We start from the raw sequence: 27,500 nt of genomic DNA, 5'->3' as shown, positions 1-27,500 counted from the left end.
TGTTGCAGTTTCTCCATTGTCATCTGGGGAATTCTCACCCAGAAGAAACCCTACCAAGGTGAGAGTACAATTAATGAGGAAGAGAGACCAATAAATATTTTGTTAAGGGCAGATATCTCTTTTTGTTATCATTATTGTTATTATTGTTATTAGTATTATTATTATTATTGTTATTGAAGCTATTCCAGCACAGAGTCACATCACATGTTCAGCCAAAATAGTAGAATAACCAGTTCAAGAATAACAAAAAAGACACATTTTTCAATACTGTACTAATGAACAAAATTATATTTACATTGTGTTTCACACAGGCGGTATATTATTATATATAATACGTTAATTGTTTTGGTTAATTCAATGTTTCAGTCTATTGCTTAACATCTCCGAGAGACTGATTGTATCAGTTTTACGCATCGTTTTTTTATATTGCTGAATTTGGCAATGATTGTGCACACCAACATGTCAGTAGACTAAATCCTTGCTGAGATATTTGAGATATTTAAAAAAAAAAATTATTTGCTTTTAAAATAACACAACCAACACGACCCAGTGTGCATTAGGTGGCACCTTTTCATTGTCTGTGTGGATGTTGTCAGCTTTGCTGCTTGTCTTGACTTGCTCCAATCCAGAGCAGAAGGAAAGTTTTATTTAGACTTACTGTACGCAGACCCAACAGTACAATAGGGACTCAAGTGATGAATGAAGTGAATCATTGACTCCACAGTCGATAAAAAGAAGACAGATCAGGAAAACTTTTCCATTATGTTATCATTGGAAAGCGCAGCCAACACTCCCATCGCTGACTGCCTGGATGATAGCAATAAAATGTGTATAGTTTACTCTTCACGCACACATTGTCACCAGAACACATCTTAGATCAAGCTGTTGTATCAAGGTCATTTAGATCTAGAAAAAGAAAAAAAAAAGTGCATAAGCTCTCATATTAGCTTTGGTTGTCAAAGCTAATTGTGTTGTGCCTGTTTGCTCTCTAGGGGAAAACAACATCCTGCAAGTCATGGTGAAGGTAGTGAAGGGGGTGCGGCCAGACCTGGGTGCTATTCCACGCCATCGACCGCCAGCCTGTTCAGGTTTCATGAGCCTCATGCAACGTTGTTGGACACCAAACCCTCAGGCCCGACCCAGCTTTCAGAGTACGTACTGTTGATTTGATACACTGAATACAAATGTCGGCCTTCTTGTAAGTAAGTCACTGTCAAAATCATCCAAATCCCATAACCCCAACGGACTTAGCGTGCAGTGACGTTAAACTAAGGCATTTGTCTCAACCTTCTGGGACTGTTTTCCTTTCCGACCACACTTCCCCCTGTGTCCCAGCCCTGGCCCTGCTATTTTGGAAAGTCATTTTGAGCTGTCGTTCTTGCAGATATCACATCTGAAGCCGAGGAGCTCTGCTCAAAACCACAAGAGGAGGCCAAGGTGCCAACCACGCCCACGTTGGAACTGGAGTGTGTTTCCCCTAATGGTCTCACAAATGAACAGGTGTGACATTGAATTATTGTACAAACCACATATGAAATAAAAGCCTTGTGCTTCACAGCGACATCCTGGAAGTCATAGTCATGTGTAAGGTTACGTATTATGGGATTTTTTTTTTTATTATTTACTTTTGTACGGACTTCATGACGATGTGTAAATATGCTTTCCAAATACAATTGTGTCTGAAATGTTTTTGACATCATCGGAAGTTTTAAATCATACGCTATGTCAAAGCAATGCAAAAAGGAATGCTATCCGACTGCATTGTTTAGCTTGCACAGTGCTTCTCTGCTGGCGGTGATAACAACTTCCATTTTCCTGTAAGTTGTACAAAGACAGAGGCAGAAACAAAAAAAAACAAAAAAACTACCACACAGCAGTTTATGATATTATTCTGTTTTTTGTTTTTTTCTGACAGGTTAACAACGCCAATTCGGTCCGTCCAAAATCAGCTGTTTTGCCAGAAAAAGATTACACCCTGTCGGAGCTGTTGAGCCAGGTCGATTCTGGGATCTCTCGGAGCTTTGACCGCGTGAAGGAAGACGGCTGTCACAGCAAAGAGAACACTTGCAAGAGACTGTCTGGTATCTCGTCTGCCGACTCTGCGTTCTCTTCCCAAGACTCCATCACGCTGTCTTTTGAGAAGGAAAACACATGTGGTAAGAGTTGAACCCAACAATTCACCATTGCAATTTCTGATTTGTCTGTGAAGGTTCTCAGTCATCCAGGTCATCTTAAAGCAGAAGGGTTAAGTAGGGGCAACTGGACTCGTTCTTCCGGTCCTCACAACTGAAGAAGCATTTTAGATGAGAGGCGAAACGTCTTCAAGATCGCAAGAACAAGTGCAGTGGACCCAACTTAACCCGCTTACTTTAATTTCTGATCTGCTTATCTATTCATCATCTTTAATCTCACCCTGTTTTCATTGTTACTGTGAAGACTCTGCTGAGGTCCAGCGGCGCAAGCTGTGCGACGCCATCCGAACCAAGGACACCGCCAAGCTGATGAAGATTCTCCAGCCTCAGGACGTGGACCTGCTGCTCGAAGGGGGCAACAGCCTGCTCCACCACGCCATCGGCCTGGCCAACGAAGAGGCCGCCAAGTTCCTCCTGATGAACAACGCCAACCCCAACCTCGCCAACGGCCGCGGCTCCACGCCGCTGCACCTGGCCACCGAGAAGCACCTGAAGGCGCTGGCCGAGCTCCTGCTCGGCCGCCGCGGCACCAACGTCAACGCCAAGGACGAAGACCAGTACACGGCCCTGCACTGGGCGGCCCAGAACGGGGACGAGGCCATCACGCGTCTGCTGCTGGACCGCGGCGCCACCATCAATGAGACGGACAGCCAGGGCCGCACGCCGGCTCACGTGGCGTGCCAGCACGGCCAGGAAAACGTCGTCCGCGTGCTGCTGAGTCGCGCCGCCGACGTCCAAATCCGCGGGAAAGACAACTGGACCGCGCTGCACCTGGCCGCCTGGCAGGGCCACCTGGGCATCGTCAAGCTGCTGGTCAAGCAGGCCGCCGCCAACGTGGACGGACAGACGGCGGACGGCCGCACGCCGCTGCACCTGGCGTCCCAGAGGGGGCAGTACAGGGTGGCGCGGATCCTCATCGAGCTTGGCGCCGACGTCAGCCTGACCTCGGGCGGGCTGAACACGCCCCTGCACGTGGCGGCGGAGACCGGACACACCAGCACGTCCCGCCTCCTGATCAAGCACCGCGCCGACATCCACGCCCAGAACGCCCTGGGACTCACGGCCCTCCACCTGGCCTCGCAGCGGGGCCACCTGGCCACGGTCAAGATGCTGGTGGACGAGGGGGCCGACCCGCGCCGAGCCGACCGGGCCCTGCGCACCCCCTGCCACCTGGCCAGCCAAAGCGGACACTGCGAGGTCGTGAGAGAGCTGCTCTCCCGCTGCCCAGACAGCGGCGGCGTCTCGGACGACAGCGGGCTGACCCCGCTGCACCTGGCCGTGCAGGGCAGACACTCGAACATTATCAGCCTGCTGCTGCCGCCGCTGCCACCACAGGACTGCGACGCTACCGTCTCTGAGGAATGTGTGCAACCAGTAGTAGCTAAGGACCCTGAAACGCCGGAAGTGAAGCAGCTCCAGAGAAAAGTTGTCATTCTCAAACTGACGGAACGTAACAACAAAAACTTCCAGCCGTCTAGCAGCTAACCGTGCGCCTCAGCTCTCTGGTAGGAAGAGCCCAGATTGCCAGCACTGTACAGTTTTTTTTGTTTGTTTGTTTCGTTTGGTTTTTTTGTGCTTTTTGCTAGAGCTACCCAGTAAGGGAAGCCTCACTGGGTCTTAAGTATAGTAAGTCTTCCTTACTGCTTAGCCCCGAAGTGAGGACTTAATACCTCAGTATTAAGTCTTTCCAATAACTCATAGTATCCACTGTTTCAGCTCTGCATGATCGCCAATGTTTTGATGTAAATATGTTAAATGTCAACAAAAAAGTGTTAATACTCTTAATGTATCTCAGATGGGCTTGACTCAGTCAATTCGGGTTTTTTTCCCAAACTGTAACTAGGACGTGTCTATGGATTCAAAGAGCATTTAAAAGAGCATGAACGATATTCACAAACGTCTATTAGAATATAGATGACCAGAGAAGGCACAATTTAAGAAATGCAGTATGTGTTCAGTTACATATCAATGTTGCATCGTTAATTCCTTTTCTCTTTTTTTTTTGTAATTTTTACATTGACCTCTTTTTAATGTAATAAAAGAGTATTACTGATATCTTCCTGAATTAACACATACAGTACTTCCAAACTCCTGTTGGAACAGACTATCTTGTGTTTTAGACACAGTTTGTCCCTTTTGAGAGTGCTAGTGAACAGAAAACAGCCCTATTATTGGCTTTTTTTTTTTTACTTCACTTCAGGTGTTGTGATGATTCAGTGTCTTGTTCCAGACCCCATAGTTGGCACAGACCATGGGAAGTACCCCTGAGGGAGATCCCATGCAGATATGGCGATAGACATACTGATGTTTTATTTGCAATCACAGCCTGTTGGCTAATTCCTAGACAATTTTAACTTTTTGTCTCTCTCTAAAAGCAACATGTGCTGGCTGGTGGCACTAGGGTGTAACTTGGAATAATTGAAAGTGACTAAATTTCTTTCAGGTGGTCTTGTAGTATTTTCAAATCCTTTAGTGGCTCTCTCATTTAGAAGACATGTTGAAATATATTTAGTAAAGTACACATTTTGGACTTTGGGATATTAGGACACATTTGTTTTGATGCTGTATGTGTCAGAATTCAGACAACCTGTATATGCACGCAAGACATGAGACATTCCTTTTCTTACTGTTGTTTACTGTTTCTGTGTTTCACTCCAGAATTTCAAAAAGTAACAATAACTGCACACGATTTAAAGGCAAATTCGTCCCTTTCCCTCACATCCCTCACATGCTACTGGACAGGCTTGATGCTGTGTTCTCCACTATCAAACGACACATATTTTTTTAATACACCAATAAATGACGTGAAATGCTTCACAAAATCCAGTGTGTATTTCGCTGAGTGGTCACAATGTTTGTATTTGCCCCTGGAGAGGTTCGTTGCACAATGGGTGTCAATTCTCAAACTCTTTATTTAAGAGTTAATTATTATATTTACTACAGTTGTTTGCCGCTACAAACTTTTCTTGGATAACTTACACGAAAAGATACTTAAAGATAATAATTAATAAATAATAATTTCCGCTGTAATTTATTTAATGTGCAATGTACGCTAAAAGAATGTGTGACTTTATTCCACAGGTTCTATAATCTCATGTCAAAAAAAGTTCTCACCAGATGGGAAATTCTATGAGCTAATTTTATTTAGTTTATGTTTTGACGAAAACATAATTCTTTTTGTAACAAGTATAACTAATGATAGAAAGCGCTGCGTATTTTTGAGACAATCTGACAACAAAAGTAGCGACCACATGCAACTACGTAGATCTGTTTTAAACTCTGTCTGACTGGCACTTAACACAACAGACAGCCAAAAAAAACAAGGCGCTATTTTCCTCAACCCCCTCTCCCCGTTCTAACCTAACAAAACCTGTTGGACAAGTTCTGAGTGTCTTTAAAGAGGCACAGCAGGTTGCAACATGTGCCTGTGGAGTCACGCATAAAAACATGATGTGGACGTGTTACCGGACCTCAAGCCTTGGGGGACTTCAACCTCCAGTCGGCAATTAAATTGCTACACAGTTTTGATCGATGAAGAGTGACACGTTGTTTTGTTGCCATTTTCATTAAGCGCTTAGCGCTATTGACATAGTATAGCTCCAAGGTTGACACACATAATGTTAGTACGCCACCTACTGGCCAAACACAAATGGTTCAAATACATTGAGTGATTTTATTGGAAACGTTTAAAACTGTTAAGTTGTTAAGTTTCTCGTTCTGGTTTAAAAACCGTATTTCAGAACAAGTTTTCTTGTATATAATTTTACGTAATTATTCGCGGTCAGATTATCCAATAAAGCGGCTAATAAGAGTCGCGCCTCAATATTTGCAACAACACCGAGATATTTCCGATATTCTCTAAGAACATCGGAAATATTCTTAGAGAATGTTCTTAATATTCAAAATTATGTGATTGAATTAACAATTTTCAGTAAAACTTTACACTTAAGTAGTGTCAGCATTTAAAGCTGCCAGCTATTTTGGCATAAAACTTCGCAACCAATTATCGTCGACCCCCCAAAAAAATCAAAATATAACATTTCGCCCACAGAGAGAAAATGAATACCTGCAGCGTCTGTTTAATGTGTTTGTTTTGTGTTGTTTAACTAAGACTGTGGCATCGACTATTTACTTCCTTATAGAGACTGTGAGAACTGAATGACCCGTGACTGAAATATGAATTGTGAAATCGCAGCTGTGATGTTCTTTCTAAAGACTCTGGTGAAAAGGGGGGATAAATTAGAGTTGCAAAAGACTGTTTGTTGAGAGGCTGGCGGTTGCATTGCAGGAGAAGTTCAAGGGTCATTGGTGCCCTGAAACCCCTGGCAAAGGACAATCATACAGGTGCAGTTTGTTTATTTTTTTGTCTTTTATACCATCCAAGATTTGTGCAGTGCAAAACAGGAAATGAAATAAAACTATTTCATCAAATTCTGTTGATTTGTACTTCTGATGAAGACTGCAAAAGGTTTGGTTGGTTGAAACTATTACGTTACAAAATTTGAAATAGCGCTTTCACGGAGGAAAATAAAAAGATATAGAGAGGGAAGATTGTCTTTAGTTCTGTGCGAGTGTCCAAGGTGAGCCATTGCCCAGACATGGCCCAGTCACTCTGGCCCAAAACCAGAATGACTTGTGGCCTTCATTGCCATGTTCACAGCGCCTTTTTTGTTGTTGTTGTTGTTGTTGTTGCAAAGAACAGCAACTTTGAAAGATTGTGTTTGCATAAATTCTTTCTTTCATGACTAATCATGTCATGTATTAGTTATATAAAATGGATTGTTGGGTAGATGTGTAGGAGATTTTAGAGAGATTTCAATGTGTAACCATTGTGAAACTGAAAGGTCGGACTGAGCACACTGTTTTGAATTTCTAGATTGGTGTGTACTTAACTTTGTGTAAACTTGTTTGTGTACTCTGGAGGGGCATCAGAGCGAACAGGTTCCACAAGTAGGAGCTTCTCCGGGCCTGCAAAGAGAGCCCGGTTCAGCACCTTGACCTCAGCCTGCCCTCTGACACTAATGAGGAAAACAATCATATGGAAATTGTTAAACTCCCTGCTCTTCATTAAATGTAAATTTTATGTTAAGTGTGTCTGTCATGGGGACGCATACAAGCATTTCTTTCCTGTTGTATACTGCAGCTACCTCTTTTTCCCCCCCTTCAGGCAATGACTCCAGCTGTTCCAATATGGTACCTCGGGAAGACGTTCCCAGCGAGGAGTGATATCCATCTACACCCTCCTGACAGTTTCACACCATACAGCAGATCCACACACATTTTAAGGCAACCCAACCCGAGGTCAGTGTCCTCCTGGCTATGAAAGTAGGCCGAGACACTGGAACACAAACAAAAATCTGGCATATTGTTATAGTTAGTATTATTGTCAGGAGTCAGTGCCTTGTGATAAAATGTTTTCTTTGTTCATTGTGAAATTGTCAGATGTAGATTCCCAAATTTGAGTTGTTTTTTTAAACACAACTTAAAAGTACTTGTTGTTGCTCTAACTTTTGGGTACGGTACTCTGTTTTGTGATTTTCTAGGGTAGTGATGGCATTTCTAAACAGATGGTAACAAAAAGTAAAAATAAATAAAAAAAATTTAAAAAAAAGGACAATTAATTTTATGATATACATTTATTTGTCTTGTTTTGTTCCCCAGAAAAGATTTTCTGAAACCTTGCTGGTCGTTCATGTGTTTGCCTGGGGTGGGTCTCAAATAAAACAAGCACTTAAACAATAAATTGTATTGATACAACTGTGTCACCTGGTTACTTTTATGCTAAAGCAAAATTGCCAAAGCAATTGTACCAATAGAAAGAAAGAAACTAATTAAGCATTTTGCAAGTAAAATGCAGGTAACTATGAATGTAAAAACAAATGTTTCATTAATTTTCTTGTGTGTGTTTTTAAGAGTCATTTCAGTACAGAGCTCAATACTGTGGGGCTTCAAAGGCAGATTTTGTTGTAACACATTGTTTTCTAAAATTCATTTTCAATTGACAATAAAGCACAGTTTTCCACATATCCCATGACATGTTTGTTTCTCCTATGAGATGGGTCACCAAAACACTCCATCCGTCTGCTCCTGCTCCGGCCCCCCTGTCACATTTTAGAAGCCATTGTGGCCCCGCCAGTCATAAAGTTTGTCCACCCCTGGTCTACAGTATCTGGGTTCTACAGAGACTGCATATTCAGACCTGCGACATCCCTTGTTTTTCGCAACAGCACCTCAACCATAATAACCATAACCTCAACCAATACCTTGTTTAATCAAAGTAATATTTGGATGGGGCGCTGGGGTAGTTGCAGTTTTACTGTCGTCCAGTGGGTAGCGCAGTCACAAAAGGGGGTGTGGGAGTGTAAACGAAGAAAAAAGAAAAAAAGAAAAACCTAGGGTTTGTGAAATGCTGGTAGAACGGCGGGTGGGCTTTGCGCGATCATTTCTCGATTCCTGATTTCCAGCAGCAGATGGCGCACTGGCTTTTTAATGGCACTCTGGTCACGTGACAGCCTGCGGCGTGCTCCGCTGTGCACCTGCAGAGAGAGCCGAGGAGGAGTGGAGTTTGGATGCTGTGGGCTCGCTGTGCTGCTGGCGGTCACTTCTCGCTCCCATTTCAACAGCCAACTTCGCGCAGGCAAGTTTCGACAAACAAGTCGCGGGATACCTCGTCGAAGAATGGAGCTTTCTATCGGCCAGCTGTGCGGCGTGCTCTTCAGCCTACTAGCAGGTACGTTTTCCACACCGATCCGTTCAATACTTTTGTTTGCATTTTTGGTATTTTTGTGTGGTTTTTTTTGTACCGAGCGAGGCGGCGATCTGTGCGTTGTGTGGTCAGCCGTTGGTGAACGATCGCCTCCGCTAGCGCTAAAACACAAGAGGGCTGCCGTTTCCCATAAGTTATGATATTCCCAAACCGAATTTGAGCCCGCATTCCCTCCCTAGTCGAGATGATTAACGACACGTGTCAATTTGTGACGGGAACACGTCTGAATTCGATGAAAAATGTGGGTTAGGCTGACCCAAGGTCAGTTTGGGTAGCTAGCATAGTAGCGGCATAAAATTGGCCGGATAAATGTAATTCCGACGGAAACTTCAGTCCGTGAAGTTATAAACGGTTGGCTTCTGTTTCTCCGCGTTATTATTTTCTGACTCGGTGGTAGTAGAAAAGGGTCGTTGGTTTCCAAATGCCACGTTAATAAGCTCTTTTTAAAAAGTTTGTTGACGTTTATACATTTTCAACCACGTTGTATTGTAGTAAACGAGCTTGAGGTGTGTTGGAAATATTCTCCTTTAAAAAACAAACAAGAAAAACGTCAAAAAAAAAAAAAAAAGATTTTGTGGGGGGGTGGGAATTAATGTTCTTCAGCCCACCCTGTTCAGAAAATGTTGTTTTCTGCGTTGGCTATTTGGAGAGGAGGTGATTTGAGGGACGAGACGGGACGTTTGTGTTCCTCCTCCGTGTGATGTTTGGCTGCGTGGTATCGGTTGGTGGCTAACACAATAGCGTTGATCCGCTTTTAAACCTGTGGCTGTGGGGACTTCAAAGTGCTGCTTTTTGTCTGCCATCTGCTTCGCAGCACACCTCCTCCCCCACCCAGGCAAGTGTGATTCTGGCCGTGGATATCTTGATTTACGGTTTGTTTTTACGACGATGCCTTCACTGACAATCTGGTACCACTGACCCTTATTTGAGAAGTTTTAAGTGGTTTGTTTTAAGTGGTGGTGTTCAGATATCGATGTAAAGACGATGAACATGTGATTTTGAATCATTATTTTCACATTAGTATTAGCTACCGCTAGTCAGTGATTAAAAATGGACATATTCTTCATTGTCTGTTACTTTTTTTTTGCCAGTGATTTTATTTGTTCATTCTCTCTTGGAACAATAATACAGTGGTAGATTTATATTAAAAAATATATATTATGTTACCATGACATAAATTTGGATTGTTTTGATTTGTTTTAAAGCAAAATTTTCTACATATGCAAGAATGAATTGAAATATAAACGTATCCAAACAGGAAAATTCAACTCTTAATTCATCTGACCAATGATAGTGTTTGTCATAAAGCACAATTGGCTTCCTCATGGGTGGAGTTGTTTTGTGCCCTGGAATTTACAGTGAAACTAGCAGTTCATTCCTCCACCGTTAGGGTTGTGATACTACAAACAAGACTATAGATAGAAAATAAAATTAGCTTCAATTTGTGTCATGATGCTTATGCAGATATTGCTAATAGTTTGATGGGAAGCCACAGAACCACATTTGGGGCAGTCACATTCCATTGGTAGAGAAGGTAGAAACTGCTGGTAAAATAGGCGTTCATTGTTTTAGTGTCCCTAAATGTGTCTTTCTATATCAAAATGTGTTAATGTGATATAAAGCTTATATAGTGTAATGTTTAGCCTTCCTTTGCCCTCTAATGTACCGATAAAATAAGGCTGTAAATTTCTACTGTGGTAATGGCATCATGGCCTCTTCATTTGGGCCTGTTCCACCTCAGCAGGCAAGAACAGTCACTGTGAGATTCATGGCATTCTTTTGACAGGGTTTAGAAATAGACAATAACCTAATAACCTCTCTAGTGGCAAAAATGCCAAAATAACAGGTTTTGTCATTGTGTGCCATTTTCTTTGCTCTATTTGTTTGCAGGGCTTGGCTTGCTTTATAAAACAAGACAACACTGGCTCATTCATGAAGCCACTGACCTAATATAAATAAAATCCCAGCAAACCTTTGACCAGGCCAGAACATAGTTTCCTGATAAGTGTGCGAGAGAAAGCCAGCGCCAGGAACTGGTTGCTAGGTTACCTTTTGAAAACAGTCATGCGTACGTAGGGAGTACTACTTGGGTAGCGCTCTGTGCTCCAGTTACCATGAAATGCCTCATACCCCCCTCATTGCATGTGTTACAAAAAAAATGCTACTTGACATTTTTAATTTATCAGTCTAGGTTAGTTTCATGACAAGTAGCTCACAGCGTTAGCATTGATAATGCGTTTAGGCCTTGTGTCGCTGATGGCCACCATGTTTAGTTGAAGGGATGTTCAGCATGATATTAGGGGCTGTCATTGCTCTCTGAAGAAAGCAATCACTTGGGGTCACATGATTTGTGCAGCAGCAGTCCTAACAACATTACTTCCTTGTTGACTGAAATGTTTTTTGGACATGCATAGTTTCAATTTCTTGAGTTTAAATTACATTATAAAATGATTTTTCATGCCAAAACAAGTAGCCCCACACTCTCCCCGGACCCAGAGCAGCTTGTCCTTGCCAATAAAGCAGCAACATGTTGAATGAGATTATGCTAAAGGGATACTGCTTTGTCTTTTACAGTTTGATTTATTTGAACACTTACAACAATACTTAGAACCCAGGAAATGTTGGTATGCCATCACAGCACAAAACTTCAACAACATCAACCATGTTTTTATCCTCTGCACACGAGCAAGACACTAGAATGGAGCGTTGAGTCCTCCGTACTGTTCTCTTAGCTAAACAAATATGACTTCTGTTGCATCACTTCAGCCCTTATTTGACTAAAGTTGTGTTTGTATTGTTTGATGTAGTCAGGCTTTATTGTCAGCCTCTGCTGGCTACGGGGTGTCTAGATACCGCCAGCTGTGTGCTGTCGGTAACTACTCTGTCGGTAGTTGAAGGGTTTGTCTTGTTGACATCTGTCATGAATCTTTTCTGTTCTATCTTCAACAAACACCCTGGTTATTGACAGTGACTGTCTTTTCCTTTGGATTAGCACGTCTGTGTGTCTTTAAGGACGGTGCCAGATCTCCTACAACTAATTTATAACCAATTTTTAGCCTGAACCAGAACATACACACATCATGTGGTGGTGACCAGACCTTTTCTTCTTGCCTGAGGCTGGCGTCCCTTCTTGTGTTTCATTAATTTCCAAAGCGGTCATCTCTTTTTCATTGCTCTGTTTGCCATGGCATGATAACTCCCATAGTGTATGCTGTGTACTAGAAAACGGTCTGTTAAATCAGAGCAAGGTCGGTGAGCCCCAGCAGACATTTAATTATTGTATTGTAATTCGCTGCCATGAGAGAAAATCTGCAGTTGGCCCAGGTAGTGTCCAAATAGACGAGATTGAAATGAAAATGGGTCTGTCACTGGATGGTGGTCGGGATGCATTACATTAATGCGGAACCTTAATTACAAATATCTATCTGTAAGTAAACAGGCCTGTTGCTTCCATTCACTGGTTGCATATTTTTCCTAATACAGCTGTTAACTGTGTCAATTGACAACATATATGACTGGGGGACAGAAGAAGAAGAAGAAGAAGAAGAACCCACACCCATGCCATTTATTCCACCTGTGTAGTTAATTTGACAAGAACGTTTTGATTACTAATTGGTGGCAAGCAGAATAAAAGACCAAACCCACGAGCTGAGGTTGTAGATTGGTGGCCTGTGTAATAACAGTCTGTAAGAGTCTACAATGGGAACGTCTCTCAGTTTGCTTAAAGGTTGTTGGAATCCCTGGCAACTCGGCACTTGTCGTGCCTGAATGGGTTCCAAGGTCTCCTGCTGCGGTGACTGGAGTGGGTTAGTGGTGGGCCCTGGAAGGACAGGTCTGGATACAGGTTGGTGTCTGCGATTTGGGTCGGTCGGGTAAGTCTTTTGGTGGAGGTCGACTCTCATTCCCCAAAGCTGGGCTGATGTCATCAGGCATGCAGAGGGATGAGAGGGCTTTGCTTGCTGCTTTCCCCGCCTCTGACACAAAAGATGTTAGATATGGGAAGGCACAGGCAGGCTGGGTTTTTTGGGGGAGGAAGGGGTGGCATTGACCATCTCTTCTCCTCGGTGTCATGCTGGCCTTGCAACCCATTTGGATGTGTTAATGGGTTGTTGAGCTCGCAAAGAAGTGGCAGGCTGGATCCTCTCCCAGCCCACGATGCCAGTTTGCTTGGGAGGGTAGCACATCATAGGTGGCTCTGACAAGGAAGCTTAGCTGGTCTGTTTCCATGTACCACAGCTTGCTCAATATAATTTTTGCACTGCTTGATGGACCCCCCCCCTCCCTCCCCTTCATTAAACTGCCTCGCTGGGGTTGGGCCGACGCTATTGCACATCTGGCTGCCTCCTCCTGGCAGCGCAACTCCCACACCACCAGCTGTTGACGTTCAGCTGGCGTAGCCTCCAGCCATGTGCATGTTGCTGTTCACAAACCAAATCCTCCTATGCTGTAATGGACTTGCCCCACAACGTCTTGGTGTTTCAAAGCAGCCTTTGCTTCGCTAACCGCTGATGTTGGGTACCTTTTTCCAACTCGTTACCCCTGTTAACTTGGCATTCCTCACAAAGGGATCTCTGGACTTGACACTTAAAGCCTTGACACAGCACATGTGTACTCCTCCACAAAGCTTGATGTTCCTAGAGAAAGAGCTTTGTTCCTCTAGAACCTAAGGCACCCAGTCACCCCAGCCATTTCCTCAGTTGTGAGCCTACCAGTCTCTCAAACCGCATTACCGGGCATGAAGTCACTTCATAGATGGTCATAGGCCACGTGAGGTGGGCAGCAAGCCAAACTGGAAACGGCGCAGTTGCAGGATCCCCGAGAGAGCAGTGCTGTGGATTCTCCTGAAGCCACTGACCTGCCTGCGTTGCTCCACCAGTTCAGAGTCATTTAAGTCGGCAGTGTGCCAGCGCCCAAGGCTCCTTCGTGGCCTTGTCCAGGGCTGTTGGTATTGGCTCTTTGTATATGGTGAGTATGTTATTGTTAAGATGGACTTTGATAGAGACGCTTTGGGATTTGCTGGATTTCAGCCTCAATGGTGCCCACTCAATATTCTGTGTCAGAATTCAGAATAATGACAGAAAGAAAATTAACTTTGTTCAGAAATGTCATCCTATATGTTTCTATTAGGCAACCTTTTGTACAGAACATACATTGATTTATATTAGTACTATGTGAATCGAAAAACAACAACAGCAATTTGTTTAGCTGGTGTTCTGACACACTCGGCTCTATTTTGGCATCAAATAGAAAATAGCAAACAAGCAGCTCTTTGGTTCAAAAGGAATTAAATATTTTCTGATTAGTCTTATGAACAATGTTTTCTTACGTGATTTGCATCCAGTGAGCATTTTGAAATATTTATCACATGTATGAGTTTCAGAAATAGGATCTAAGAAGCCTTCCAAATTTATTAGGGTCAAAAATGAGAAATTGTACAATCTACAGCTTGATTACAATCCCCTTGAATCCAGTCATCTTTCACAGGGTTGCTATGTTTCTACAAGTCTCTACTTTCCATTTTTAGTGTGATGAGCCTTATCATTTGCAGAGTTAAGTGTTACAATTTAGAGACCAGTGTCACGCCATGTTATGAGCAAAGTAGCACTGGTTGTGTGTATGAAGCTGAACTAGGGCAGTTATTATTATTTTTTTTTTTTAACTTTCATAGACAGTCATTTGAATTGTAATGGGAAAAGAATAACTGTTTAGAGTGATATTCTTGTTTTTTCCATCCTCCTCAGGCTGAACATGTAAGCTGCAGGAACAGTGATATAAAGCCAGCAGCGTTGGTTAAGTTGTAACAACAACTGACAGTCTCAGCCTGAAGGTTCCTTCAGGGCTCAACTGTTTTCACTACACCTGTTTTAAAAACCTCTGAATAAAGAAGAAAGCCAGTCCGGGAACAGCTGGGCTTTTTTTCTGTGTGTGAAAAGAGGAAGAAAGAAAGAAAAGAGAGAAAGATTTCCTATCTTGTTATGTCTCCCACAGCAACCTTATCTTGGTGTCCTGGTATAGTGTTTCGCTCACCAGAGGACACGAAGACTGTCTGTGTTGTTACACTTTCATAAAGATCCCATTCTGCCTAGTGAAGAATGCTTTGGTCAGGATGTGAAGTGGACATTAGAAATGCATATAAAAAGGTTGTTGACGTTTTGACAGTCATCACTGACTGCTATATACCCAGGATGGCGTTCTCACATCTCTGTAGGAGAGTGCAGGTATATTGTCAATCAATAAGTTGTTCAAATACTTTTGCCTTCAACAGCAAATGCTGGTGCTAAAATGCGCCAGCTTTTATGAGTATATTTTCTATGAGTGTCTGAAAGATCACCATCAAGCAGTGTCCTTCAGGGAGGGAACCTAATTTTAGTTCGGAACCTTGAGGACAGGGGGCGAGCGCGGCAGACTCATTCGACGCTTACGCACTGCCTGTTGGTGGAGACTTTGCTCTGTCTTTTAGTCAGCCTCACTCTTCTGTGGGTAATTCCAAAACCCAAGTATTAGGGTATTAACGTCCCAATGTGCCCCCTTCTTTGGTAGAAATAAAGGGACAGGGTCTGAGAAGCGCCTGTTTGTAAGGAAGTGCCAGCATACCTGGACAGGGGTTTGTTTTATGGTGCATGGCTGCGCGAGCAGGAAAGGTAAATTGTTAAGAGGAAGCACCAGACCTACAGCAAACAGCTACAGCTCGGTCATGTGAAGGAGGGGAAATGATGGTGAACTAGGGTGAAGCAATGTCAAATTGGTATTGGCTCTTTGTATATGGTGAATATCTCATTGGTGAGCTGGACTTCGATAGAGTCGCTTCGGGGTTTGCTCGAGTTCAACGTCAATGGCGTCCACTCAATATTCTGTGTCAGAATTCAGAAGAATAACAGGAAGAAAATTGACTTTGTTCAGAAATTTCATCCTAAACGTATTTGTTATGCAACCTTTAGTACAGAGCATACAATAATGTATATTAGTATTATGTGAACCTTTGTTCTGTCTTTACTCTGCCCCACTTATCGTTGGGTAATTCCAAAACCCAAGTATTAAGGTAATGTCCCAACATGCCACCTTCATAGGTAGAAATGAAGGGATAGGGTCTGAGAAGTGCCAGCATACCCGGACAGGGGTGTGATTTTTGGTGCATGGCTGCTCCTTCAAACCTACAGCATGCAGCTACAGGTAGGTCATGTGAAGAAGGAGGGAAAATGATGGTGAACTAGGGTGAAGCAACGTCTAATGGCTCCTCCTGTGAGCTAATGGTGAAGTTAGGCTACACCCTTTCAGAATGGCAAATGTTGGTGACAAAAGTGGACATCACACAAATGTTGGTGGTGATGTCATGGCACGTCCGAAGAACTGAATCCAAAACGCTGTCTCGCTACGAGTATTCACAGTTCTGCTGGCACAACATCACCTGCAGTGATACACAGTCTCTGTGTGTAGGGGATTAGTGACTGCCTTCCAACCAATCAAGCTGACAGCCTCTGTACTACATGGAAACTGGGTTAGAATGTAAATCTCCCATAGCCGGGTAATAGTAATATCATAATCAGCACTCTCACAAATTCAAGCCGGGGGTTCAGCTTGAAAGAGTCACTTTTAAATAGACGATTCTTTTCATTTTTCACAGACGATATAGATCTCGTTTTAATTTGGTTATCGTCCATTGCAGAGGGTTAAAAAAAAAAAAAAAAAGACCTGAGGGTGAGACACATTTCTCACTAATAGAAAACGGGGAGTAATCTAGGAATTTATATTTGAATTGTTATATTAAACAGTCATCTCTGCTGCAGAAATCAGCGGATCACCGGTGCCACGCACATGCTGTAGCTGTGTTTCTCTACCAGCCGGCTTTCCCCGTTCTGCATCGCGTGCTATATTGTCATGTTGTCATTTGTTGCGAGACAAAGTAGTAGCGCTCATTTTCATGCAGATGATTTCCCGAATGAAAATGCAGCAGACTCGTCCGTATTTGGATATGAGATCTTAATACGATTAATCACGCAGCCCTACATTACTTTCTCACGACAATGTAGTGCACAACATCCCGGTGCTACAATTCCATTGTTCACTTATTTCAGGCCAATAAGAGCAATCTTTTTTTTTTTCTTACTACAGTGTTCTCTCACAGCATTCCTCTGCATTATAAACAACCTGCTGTTTGCCTCTTATGTAAAGCGCATCTGTATTAACGGTGCAGTAATTCTCATTTCATAATTAAAACCCCTCAAAGTTCTTCAGTGGTCTCAGCTCAGTAATAATTCCTCCTCGTCACACTTGGCATCGTGTTTCAGGTCCTAGATCCCTGCTGGGGAATGGGAGCCGATGAGGGTCTGGTTTGTATCAGACTCTATTTGTTTTTGGAGGAAGGGGGGATGGGCAGTAGTATCCTCACCGGCACGTCTCCGTTCCTCTCACTGGAGACAGACTTGTGTCAGGTGTGTGTGTGTGTGTGTGTGTGTGTGTGTGTGTGTGTGTGTGTGTGTGTGTGTGTGTGTGTGTGTGTGTGTGTGTGTGTGTGTGTGTGTGTGTGTGTGTGTGTGTTTGTTTCATGGTATTGCATAGGTGTAACGTTAATACACCATATGAGAGTCTAAAAGTCCTGCACCCCTTTTGTACGCCGCACGATTTCACTGTGATTATTGTGTAAGCTGTGGCTTAAATGAAATGATAGCAAGCGTAGCCAATCTATGAGGTCTCAGTAGTGCGTTTTATCACAATGTGATTGCAAAGCATCTGGGATTCTCTGGGTAAATTATGCAAATCTGTTTTTTGTGGGTTGGGCCTATCATATTCAGGCAAGTAAGCTTGGGCAGTTTGCTGGAGTGATGTGTATGTGGAAATTGTGTTCGTGTTTAACATTTAGAAAAATGCAAAGACCTTCTTGATTTGACGCAAGTGGAAGGCCAAGTACTGTCCCACTCATTTTTTATAATGAGCTGCAAACATTTCATGAGCAACCTCAACCCGTACCTGATCTAAGTATGTATTGGCTTCTAGTAATTGATTATTCTATCAATTTAAATAACATGAAAATGTAATTTTTCTTAATTGTCCAGCAGTTCTTAATGTTCCAGAGAAAATAAGACTCGCCTCAAATTAATAGTCAACAGATGAATAATTGGTTAGCTTTGTCTTGTAACGTTACTCAGCCTGCTCCCTCTAAATAAAATATATTTTCCTTTATGTGTAACACAAAAGATAATCTGCCCAAAAGACCATGACATAAGCTTAAAATGGAATATACAAGTAATCCTACAGGCTGATAAATGTTACCTGTCGGTGCATCGCTGCCAATACACAAGAACGTTCTTTATGCTTTTGATCTACAATAAGAATACCGCGTCCGCTTTGTTCACTCCATTACTCCACTGCTCAAACGTGTATCGCAGTCCTTTCTGACTGGTTCCCTCTGATGTTTCCAAACCGTTCACCGAAATTGCTGAGAAGTTCATGTTGACGTGGTGTGATTGAAACAGAAATGAAGACTTCAAGGCATAGAAACAGTAACCATGGGGACGGGACGTAGCCAAGGGCAAATTGACGAATGTGCTGCATGTTACATTTCAGTAAGTTCTGCATTTATACCCAAAAGGACAAAAGAGTCCACTGCATTGTAGTGACAGTAAATAAGCATTTGGTTAAACATTTGTCAAACTTTATTTGCCTAACAAAGGAAAAGCACATTGATCCCTGTCTCCCGTCTTGCATTGCCAAACTGTTACAATGATATATCAAATGGCAGACTGCCTGATTCTCCAATCATTTTCTTTTATTTTCAAAAACAAAGCTGACCAGTTGACACGCATTTCTTTCCTTTTGAATTTTTCATTTCCTCCTTCCTGTTGCTATGAATTACCTTTCTTATCTGCTTGCTTCCTGTGTACTGCTCATTAGACTGCTATCTTGCTTATCAGTTTCATGACCCAACCAGCTCTCATACTATCACCATCAACAGTGTGTCCTTGGCTTTTACAAAGGCTGTAGGCCTCTTGGTAATTTGCAGTGTTTGTGCCGTCACAGGTTTCAGAGACAATGGAAGGTGTTTTTGTGTTTTCTTTTCTAAATGCATTTTTCTTCCACTAATGGTTTGGAGAGTGATGTAGCATTGGATATGGGGTTATTGTGGGTTAGGTACAATGTTCACACAGATAACATATCAACGTATCACGGGCCATTTAGGCATGGAGACGTGGTAAACACAACTTGATGGAGTTTAGACGGAGCATCAAGTTGGGGATTTCTGTCACTTTGAACGTGACATTGGAGCCAGACGGCTGATCGGGATATTTCAAAACCTGCTCATCTCCTGTAATTTTCACGTGACAATCTGTAGAGGGTTGCAAGAAAGCCTTAGAGATGTCAGAGGTCAGAAGAGAATAGACATACTGGAGTGAGACAGCAGTAAGGAAATGAAATGACTGGAATAACCGCTTGTCAAAACCATACTTTGCAGAAAATTATGTCTTGAAAAAAAGAGAATGAAGGAAAAGAAGAAAAGACGGAAAGAAGAAAACCATCTCTGAACACACAACACATCACCCCCAGGATTCTATATAAACTACAGGAAGTCTTTCATGAATAACACATTAGCCGTTTTTTAAACATAGGCATGCAGCTGGAAGTTCACAGTGGTAGCAAGGCTCATCCAAAGCTGTCAAATGCGCAGGCAGCGGAGTGCAACTCCTGTCATCCATCACCCTTTCATTAGTTAATGTTCAATTATGTCAAAACATCCCTTCGGTCATTCCCAGTGAGAACTGATGGCAGTTCTGTGTGGCAAATGGAGCTTCAGACGGAGGGAGGGGGGGGGGGGTTGCTGGTGATTAATGTGTAGCTTTAGCCTATGAATAAATAATGGCTGAGGCGTTGATATCCCATTCATTTATTGATTATGTGTTCACTTTATATATAACACATAAAAGATGCTCATTAACTGTGCATTGGTGTCATTAATGTTACATAATTGATAGATTTACAAGGAAAAAACCCACTTGAAACATCGGAGCTGAGTCGTCGCTCGCCTCGGCGGTGGATTGCATCTTTTTGGCTGAACCACCTCCAACGTTTTCTACTCGCTCCACTCCGCTTGTTGTTGTGGTCCTTGGTGGTTCAGTCGTCGCTCTTTAGCTTTTTTTTAACTTGTCCCAATACCAATTTGCTACACGCTTTCAGTTTCTAAACCTTTTTCATTGCTTCTTACTCCCTCCTTTTGACGTCACATTCTCCGCCCGACTTGACTCGCTTGGAACCCCGGCCGGGGTTGGTACTAAAATAGTACCCGTTAGTGCCTAGTGGAGAAGCGCAGAAAACCCAACTGAGTACATAGTCGTGAAAAAGCCCAGTTTGTCCTCTGTGTCTGTGTATTGAAGCGTGCATGCATATCCAAATCTTGCTGCAGTCACGGCAGTTCCTCGTGCCTTTTCCTTTCAAAATAAAAGTCTGAGAATGCAGTAACATCCAATCATCTTGCCTCCTCCTGCACTTAGGGCTGCGGGGGTCATAGGTCGAAGGCAGGGTGATGCAGTAGCAACTGTTCCATATTTTGAATGCGCAACACCACAAATGCCATCGTGAACTTCTCTCAAAGCTCAGACATAATGGACTAGCTTCAGTTTGCGTTCCAGGGGGATTTACCAGGCTCGTTTCTTTTGACTCGCACACAAGTTACTCTCTGCTCTTGCTGCAATAACGGATCTTTTTTTTTGTTTTAACTCTTAATGGGGAGCGAATATGTGCCGTTGAACTTCTAAAGATTTGGAAAGATTGATTGAAAAATCAATCTCTTGAGTGCTTTAGCTGAAGGCAGCTACACATCCTGATGGTTCCATCAATCTTCCTACGTTCTAAGAACTCCTTCATGTCCCCAGTGCAAATAAGAGTATTCTCCAAGAACGACAATTCAGGAGTAAACCTCCTTAATTCAGGGTTTTGCAAATACTTCCCTCAGTCATATTTGTTGAATTGTTTTTTCTTGTAAACAATCTAAAACAGTGTTTCACCGTTCCTGTTTGTGTGGTGTGTTTTGAATATAAATATAAAATTAAACATCAGGGGGAAGCCCGTGTCACCGCCGATCATCACCGCAGGTGAGCCATTTCACAAATGAATTAACCTGACCTTCCCCGTTAGTCTGCCTTCCAGCACCTAGCTCACCCCTATCTGTTTTCTCTGCGTCTCCCTGGCGCTTTCTTTTAAGTGCCCCCGCAACCTTCTCCGAGGGATTGGTTGCCAGGATACGGGATTCATTCCCCATTGTGCTCAGACAAAGGTGGAGCGGATGGGTGGTGGGGTTACAATCAGTGGGACTGGAGAGAAGCGCAGGCATGGGGGTACCAGAGCCGCACAATCGGGGGTGTGTTAAAGAGGAGGAGGCTGGGCAGGGAGATTCAGAGGTGAGGGGAGGGCGAGTGGCTGAATGGAAGTGGTGATAGTGGATGGATCTGCTGACTCCCTAAATTCCTCTTATTCACTCCCAGTCTCCCAGTAACCACACTGGGATTTGCTGCGTCAGACTCTGTGGTGTTAACCGGAGCTTAAAAGATACAGGCAGCTCTTTTAGGGTGGACTTTTAATTTTTCCGCGATGCCCTCATCGTCTTCCTCTTTCCGCCGTGTGCTTCCCCCTCTCCGCACGCATTCACAAAAACACAAAGCAGGGCCTGGCGGACACTGAGCCGAGGAAAAGAGCGTGTCTGGCGGACACGGCCGGCCAATAGCTGCCACTCTGTCTGTCGCGCCGAGTCTGTTATTATTACAGTATGTGTAGCGCTGACGGACACTTTGACTCCAGTGAGATGGTTTCTGTTCCAGGGTTGGAGGCTGTACGCTGGGGCTGCGGGTTACTTCACATTGGAAGCTGCCTCTTCCAGCAGGGAACCAGTAAACATTCACAAGAGGTTTTTAATGGGTTTAGGGTGGTGGAGAGAGCCGGGAGTGTTTGACGTAAAACCAGTTTTTTTCTTAGGTTTTTGACCATCCAGATTTTCCAGACATCCGGTTTGTTATACATGTTTGTATCTGTGTCGTTCAAAATTGATGAGTTATGGTCGTAAGTCATATTTTCATCACTATCTTTAAGGCATCTCTTGTCAGTAGGCTGGAGCTTTAAAGCCGCGTTCAGACTGCCAGTCAAAATCCGATTTTTAGCCCATCCGGATTGAAACCAGATGGCTGGTTTGTAGCCTGAACAGTCGCAAATCACATGAAATCCATTTTTTTGCAAAACGGATTGAAACCACCTTCAGGTAGTTTCAAATCGCTGGATTGGACAGATGCGTCTCAGTCTGTACAGCTCCAAACACACCGATGGGTTTTGACTGTCCATGTCACTCTACGCAACGCAAAGACCCAATGTGCCAGACCAGAGAGCACCATTCCAGGTCACTGTTGTATCTTAGTCTCACCTGCTCGAACATCTGAGCAAGGAAAAGGCTGGTGTAAAATCTGTCATATGAAATATCCAAAACTGCCTCGAGCAAGCTTGTCTGTTCAGATGTTTGGTGCCATACCCATTAGGAACAGGAGATATGTCATAAAAGGAAATGATCGCAATCATTTCTGGCATTTACTGCGATAATGATAAAAGACTTGATGAATAAAATAACAATTAAGCTCTGTAATTTTTTTTTAACAGTGACATTTACAGCTCTAATGATTATTACTATATTCAAACAGGCTAGTAAACCGCACCGATCCCGCGAAGCTGAAGGAATTCCAATCAAACAAGTTTAGGCACCAGCTGCCCTTTGCATCATCGCATTGAAATACGGCCCACACATGGTTCAACATCATTGACGTTTGCTTCAGCGTCACAGTGGAAAATGCCACTGAGAACGCCAGGGGAGGAAAAAAAAAAAATAAATAAATAAATAAATAAATCTGAGTGCAAATTATCGTATTTGTCGAATAATGCAAGTCCCACAACAAAATCGTCCAGATTTGGAAGAATTTGGCGAGGAGTTGATGGCGTTATTCCTACTTGGCTACATGTCATGTGTACACAGTGTAACATCATCACGCTAGTCAGCAAATTCCCCGTTAGCGTTGTGGCAGGCGAGAGAGAGAATATACTCGGCTAAATACTAGGAATACTGGGACTATTTTTACACAGGAGGGAAAATTCCCATTTTCGAATGGCCTGTCCGAGCTCTCCTGGAGTGAAGACGGGGTACACCCTGAACACGTCGCCAGTTCTTTGCTGGGCCAACTCAAAAGAAGTGGGCAACCATTCACATTCACACCGAAGGGCAGTTTAGAGTTGCCAAGTTTGCCATGTGCATGTTTTTGGACTGTGGGAGGAAGCCAGAGGACCCATCAGAGACACAGAACGTGCAAACTCCACACAGACGTTCCAATTTTTAAGACTTAATGAGCACTGTTTGTTCTGAAAACACGGCATTTGACCCCCGAAAGCCATATGAACTGCAGTAAAACGCACCAAATCACCATTTACTACAAGCTGTGACTCACTTTAGGAGTGCCTGGAAGCATGCGCTCTCATTTGTCTGTCCTCTGTGGAGCCTCACAGTCACGTGAGAACCACCTCCAACAAAGTAGAGGAGGTTCACAAAGTGTCTGCAGTCACCGGGTTTGGCTCCCCTTTCACTCATTGTTTCTGGCACCGTGTCGTCGCCTCCATCTGTCAGTGTTGGAGGAGGTGCTGCAGAGCAGTACACTCCTTCTCATTGTATAGCTTTAAAAGATGGACTTTTGATCCTTTCCGGTGTGTAGTAATCTTATGGCTTTTGTGTTTATGATTTGTGTGTGGGACACAGTTTTTTAGGAGCAACATATTGTTGAGAATGTTTTTTTTTCCTTTCTATTTATTTTTCAAAGCCGTTCTCCTTCCTGTGCGAAATGGAAGGTGGCAAGCTGTCGCAAGCATTTAATGTGTCAACACAGTGTGTCAACTCCACCCTGCTTAGGCCTACGTACGTCTTGCACTGAATAGGCAACGCTGAACCAAGAATTGATGTTTTAGGAATTTGCTTCAGAGTTTGCTGCATCCTTTTCACTTGTTCCATTTTCTATTTATTACTGTAACAAGTGTTTAGCTGCCTTATTAGCTTCCATTTTTTATGAGATGGTGTTGTGAAACTCAAGAGTTCCATTATGCATATCTTAAGTGCTACTTCTCTGACAAGATGTAGTCATTTTTATTTCATGAGAGTGACACATCCCCCAAATGAAAACATTTAACAGCTGCTCGAACATGTTTCTGAAAAGCAAGACTCTTTCGCAATTTTCACAAAAGTCGCTTGTAATTGACAGCATATTTTCTCATTTTAAAACTGATCTTGTCATCTAGTTGTACATCAGTACTTCACTGATTTATTTAAGCTGTTGTGACTTTATATTTGACGTTGTCTAAGAAACTGATCAGTAATCTGTAATAATGCAGTGGTGGACCAGAAAACATTTTGGGGGATCGGAGGTGTTTTATAGTTTTCCATCCAACTAACACGGTCTTCTTCTTTTTTCCCCTGATGTGATGATCATCTGTCAGTTTACCCCTGTGTGACCAAGTCCCTCTCTTCTGTGACCGTGTCTGCTAGGTTTGGCCTCCAGTCTGGACATCACGTCCACAGGGCAGTCGTTCGTCGAGAAGGCCAGTGGCCAGAGTGTGAAACTGGACTGCCTGTTCACCCTGGCCCCTGAAGACAGTGGACCACTGGACATCGAATGGATCTTGATGGCTTCGGACAACCAGCAGGAGGACAAAGTGGTACGATCTCAACCACAGCCAGAAAGCACATTGTGCTTTTGTAGAGTCATGATCACATTTTGCTCAGTATTTTGCCCTCCTTTTTGGATCTCCTTTGACATTTACTGCCATGGCAATTCATTTTTTCCATCCCTAGTATCTGATTTCACATCAAAATAGGTTTTTTTTTTTTGGTACAGCAGTGGTAGTTATTTTTTTTAAACAGGCATTTTTATCTGAATGAACCAACCCATTATTGTAGAGTAGCGGAGAATAAAGAGTCTCTCCCTCCTTCCGGCCCTCCGCCTCCCTCCCTCCCTCCCTCCCCGCTCCCCTACTCACTGCAGCTGGCGGTGAGAACGGTAAAGTGTGTTGGCTGGACCAGGCGGTAAATTTACCCACAGACCGCCGGTGCAGCTCAGTTTGGCCCCACCAATTTCATTATCCAGGCTTTTAATGGATTTTTATTTTCATCATTGGATTCTCGAGCTTACTGAGTGGGATCTTCAGCTGTTTATTTATTTTTACCGGAGGTGCACATGTGTATAAGCATCTCTGTGCCTGTGAAGTGGCTGAGTCCAGGTGAGAATTCCTCTCTGGCTGAACTCTGGCCAGTTTAATTTCCTGTGCTCTCCGCTGTATTATCCAACAGACTGCTGATGTTATTGTCCATGTTCTGATCCCCGGTGCATTGGGAAGGATCTATTTGGCTCTCCTTGGAGTCCAAAGGAATTTTACTTCCATTACCTGCTTATGTAGCTGACCTGCACATAAGCAAAGTGCTTTTACCTCTAGAGGAAGAAAAAAGGTTGTCATTTTAGGACCATCACAACTGGAATGGACTTAAATTTCCAAGTTGTGACCTGCAACCCTATTGTAAGCAGAATTTAGTAATTTGCATGTCCAATTATGCTCAGATGATTCAGGTGATTCAGATGATTCAAGTTTACAGACGATTCATTCATTCATTCTCTGAATCATCTGTAAACTGATTGATGGAGTGGAATTTGTTGTCAGTACATCTTTGTACCGGTTCCGGCATTTAAACACATTAGACACTACATACAGACAAACAAAGACCCCCCCCGTTCCCCCCAGTGTAAATGTAAATACAACCCTGGTTGCACCACAGCCTCACTTCTAAGCTCTTAGGTGAAAACCCTCTTTCTGGCCTTGCACGTGCAGGTGATCCTGTACTCGGGTGACCGGGCCTATGAGAACTACTATGAGCCCATGAAAGGTCGGGTCCACTTCAACTCAGCCGACCCCAAAAACGGCGACGCTTCCATCATCCTCACGGGCCTGAAGTCATCGGACTCGGGCACTTACCAGTGCAAGGTGAAAAAGGCTCCCGGCATCCGCAGCAGGAAGATGCAGCTCATTGTCATGGGTGAGTTGAACACATCGTTGAACACTGCAGGGTGAGGACCTCTGTTTTTATTGGACGAGATGAACGCACTAAATCAGTGGTGGAGTTTCAGCACACACATTTTGTTTGTTTTTTTTATTGATCATGAAGTCACAACCTAAAGTTATTCCACAAAAATAAAAGTGGCAGCCCACTTTCTGTCATGTCTAGTAAATAAATTGATAGAATTATTGAATTGAATCGTGCGCCCTGCAAAATAAATGCCCTAACCCTAACCCTTTATCGTTACTCCTTTCGACATTGTAGATACTTGTTGAAGGCAACAAATATATGAGCAACATATATGAAATTATACCGCAAAGAAAAACACATTAAAAAATACTAAATATGCTTTTTATGAAAGGCAGCTATTTTGAAGAATTTAAACACTTTCATTGTTTCCTACATAGTTGCATGTGTGTAGTTTTGATGCCTTCAGTGAGAAACTGCAATGTCAATAGTCATGAGAATCAAAGAAAAGACATTCAATTCATAGTGTGTGTCCCAACGTTTCACTGGTAGTTTACTAACTTACTTTACATATTTTAATAAAATGGAAACTGCCCACGAGGCCACGACCCCCTTTTGGGCCGCAACCCACCAGTTGAGAAACGCTGCGCTAAATCATGATTGCTGAAGTAAAGTGCGCAGCCTCCCCGTCGGCTGTGTACATTTCACTCCCGACCGAAAACCACCAGAGTCTTAATATTTCCACGCGGCATTAATGTCTTTGTTCACGTCTGGCTTTGCACCCACTAAACTAATCTGGGGGAAAATTGAATCAAATTGGAAGCGAGAGCGATGTGAGTTTTAAGGTCAAAGTGTGCGGATGAAACTCCCGAGCAGAGAGCAGCGCTCGGCTGGGCCGCGGATTGCAGGGGGTGAGATGGGTGACACGTCAGCGCTGTGTTACTCACATGATTCATTCCCTAGGCAAACATTTGCACACAGTGGCCTTGTTGATCGGTCAACTGACTAAATGATGTCGAAAGTGATTTGCCTCCCGAAACCCATCCGGTATTTGCATATGGAAAAAAAACAAAACAAAAAACAAACAAGCCGACGTGTGTGCGTGTGTGCGTGTGTGCGTGTGCGGGATCAGCTTCCACTGCCTTCCTGGAAGAGTCGTCGCTCCGGTACTGCGACACCGCGGCAGCTCTCAGATAATGGCTGCTTCTTCTCCTGGCGTGAAGCTCGGCTGAACCAGCTGAACCAGAAAAGCAGTGAGATCATAGCAGACAAACTCATGTATCAGCGTTTTTTTTTTTTGTTTTGTTTTTTTTTCTCTGGAGGAGTCACTGCAAACACGTCGAACACGTCTGTGTCATATAAATATATGTACGGGACACCTGATGATGAAATGTGGTGTGTGCAGCTGACGCACACAAACAAACACCAGCAAAGCCGCGAGGAAGCCACTAGTGCTCAAGAAATGAAT

At 43.3% G+C, this 27,500-nt stretch overlaps 3 protein-coding genes across 3 annotated transcripts in view; all 3 read left to right on the top strand.

The window, feature by feature from the left end:
- ripk4 (receptor-interacting serine-threonine kinase 4) overlaps window positions 1-5,722 on the top strand; it is a 10,373-nt gene extending 4,651 nt beyond the window's left edge. Inside the window, exons 4-9 of the mRNA XM_076019884.1 lie at window positions 9-58; window positions 993-1,151; window positions 1,385-1,500; window positions 1,916-2,156; window positions 2,437-5,067; window positions 5,114-5,722. Of these exons, the coding sequence (XP_075875999.1) occupies window positions 9-58; window positions 993-1,151; window positions 1,385-1,500; window positions 1,916-2,156; window positions 2,437-3,677 (1,807 nt within the window). The 3' untranslated portion in view covers window positions 3,678-5,067; window positions 5,114-5,722. The remainder of the gene's footprint in view (window positions 1-8; window positions 59-992; window positions 1,152-1,384; window positions 1,501-1,915; window positions 2,157-2,436; window positions 5,068-5,113) is intronic.
- A 544-nt stretch (window positions 5,723-6,266) lies between these two features.
- btg3 (B-cell translocation gene 3) lies at window positions 6,267-8,044 on the top strand. Its single transcript, XM_076019781.1, is given in 4 exon segments — window positions 6,267-6,445; window positions 6,447-6,536; window positions 7,116-7,239; window positions 7,499-8,044. Coding segments are annotated over 4 exon segments (363 nt in total). The 5' UTR covers window positions 6,267-6,368; the 3' UTR covers window positions 7,571-8,044.
- A 657-nt stretch (window positions 8,045-8,701) lies between these two features.
- The window catches only part of cxadr (CXADR Ig-like cell adhesion molecule), a 26,372-nt gene continuing 7,573 nt past the window's right edge, over window positions 8,702-27,500 (top strand). Inside the window, exons 1-3 of the mRNA XM_076019883.1 lie at window positions 8,702-8,922; window positions 24,506-24,675; window positions 25,840-26,044. Coding sequence (XP_075875998.1) covers window positions 8,871-8,922; window positions 24,506-24,675; window positions 25,840-26,044 — 427 coding nt within the window. The 5' untranslated portion in view covers window positions 8,702-8,870. The remainder of the gene's footprint in view (window positions 8,923-24,505; window positions 24,676-25,839; window positions 26,045-27,500) is intronic.

The sequence above is a fragment of the Nelusetta ayraudi genome, unplaced genomic scaffold (genome assembly GCF_046127955.1).
Source record: "Nelusetta ayraudi isolate G7.1 ecotype Tasmania unplaced genomic scaffold, CSIRO-AGI_Nayr_v1 ptg000011l, whole genome shotgun sequence".
NCBI classification, from domain to species: Eukaryota; Metazoa; Chordata; class Actinopteri; order Tetraodontiformes; family Monacanthidae; genus Nelusetta; species Nelusetta ayraudi.
The sequence above is the reverse complement of the archived record's forward strand: the minus strand, read 5'-3'. Positions and strand labels throughout refer to the sequence as shown.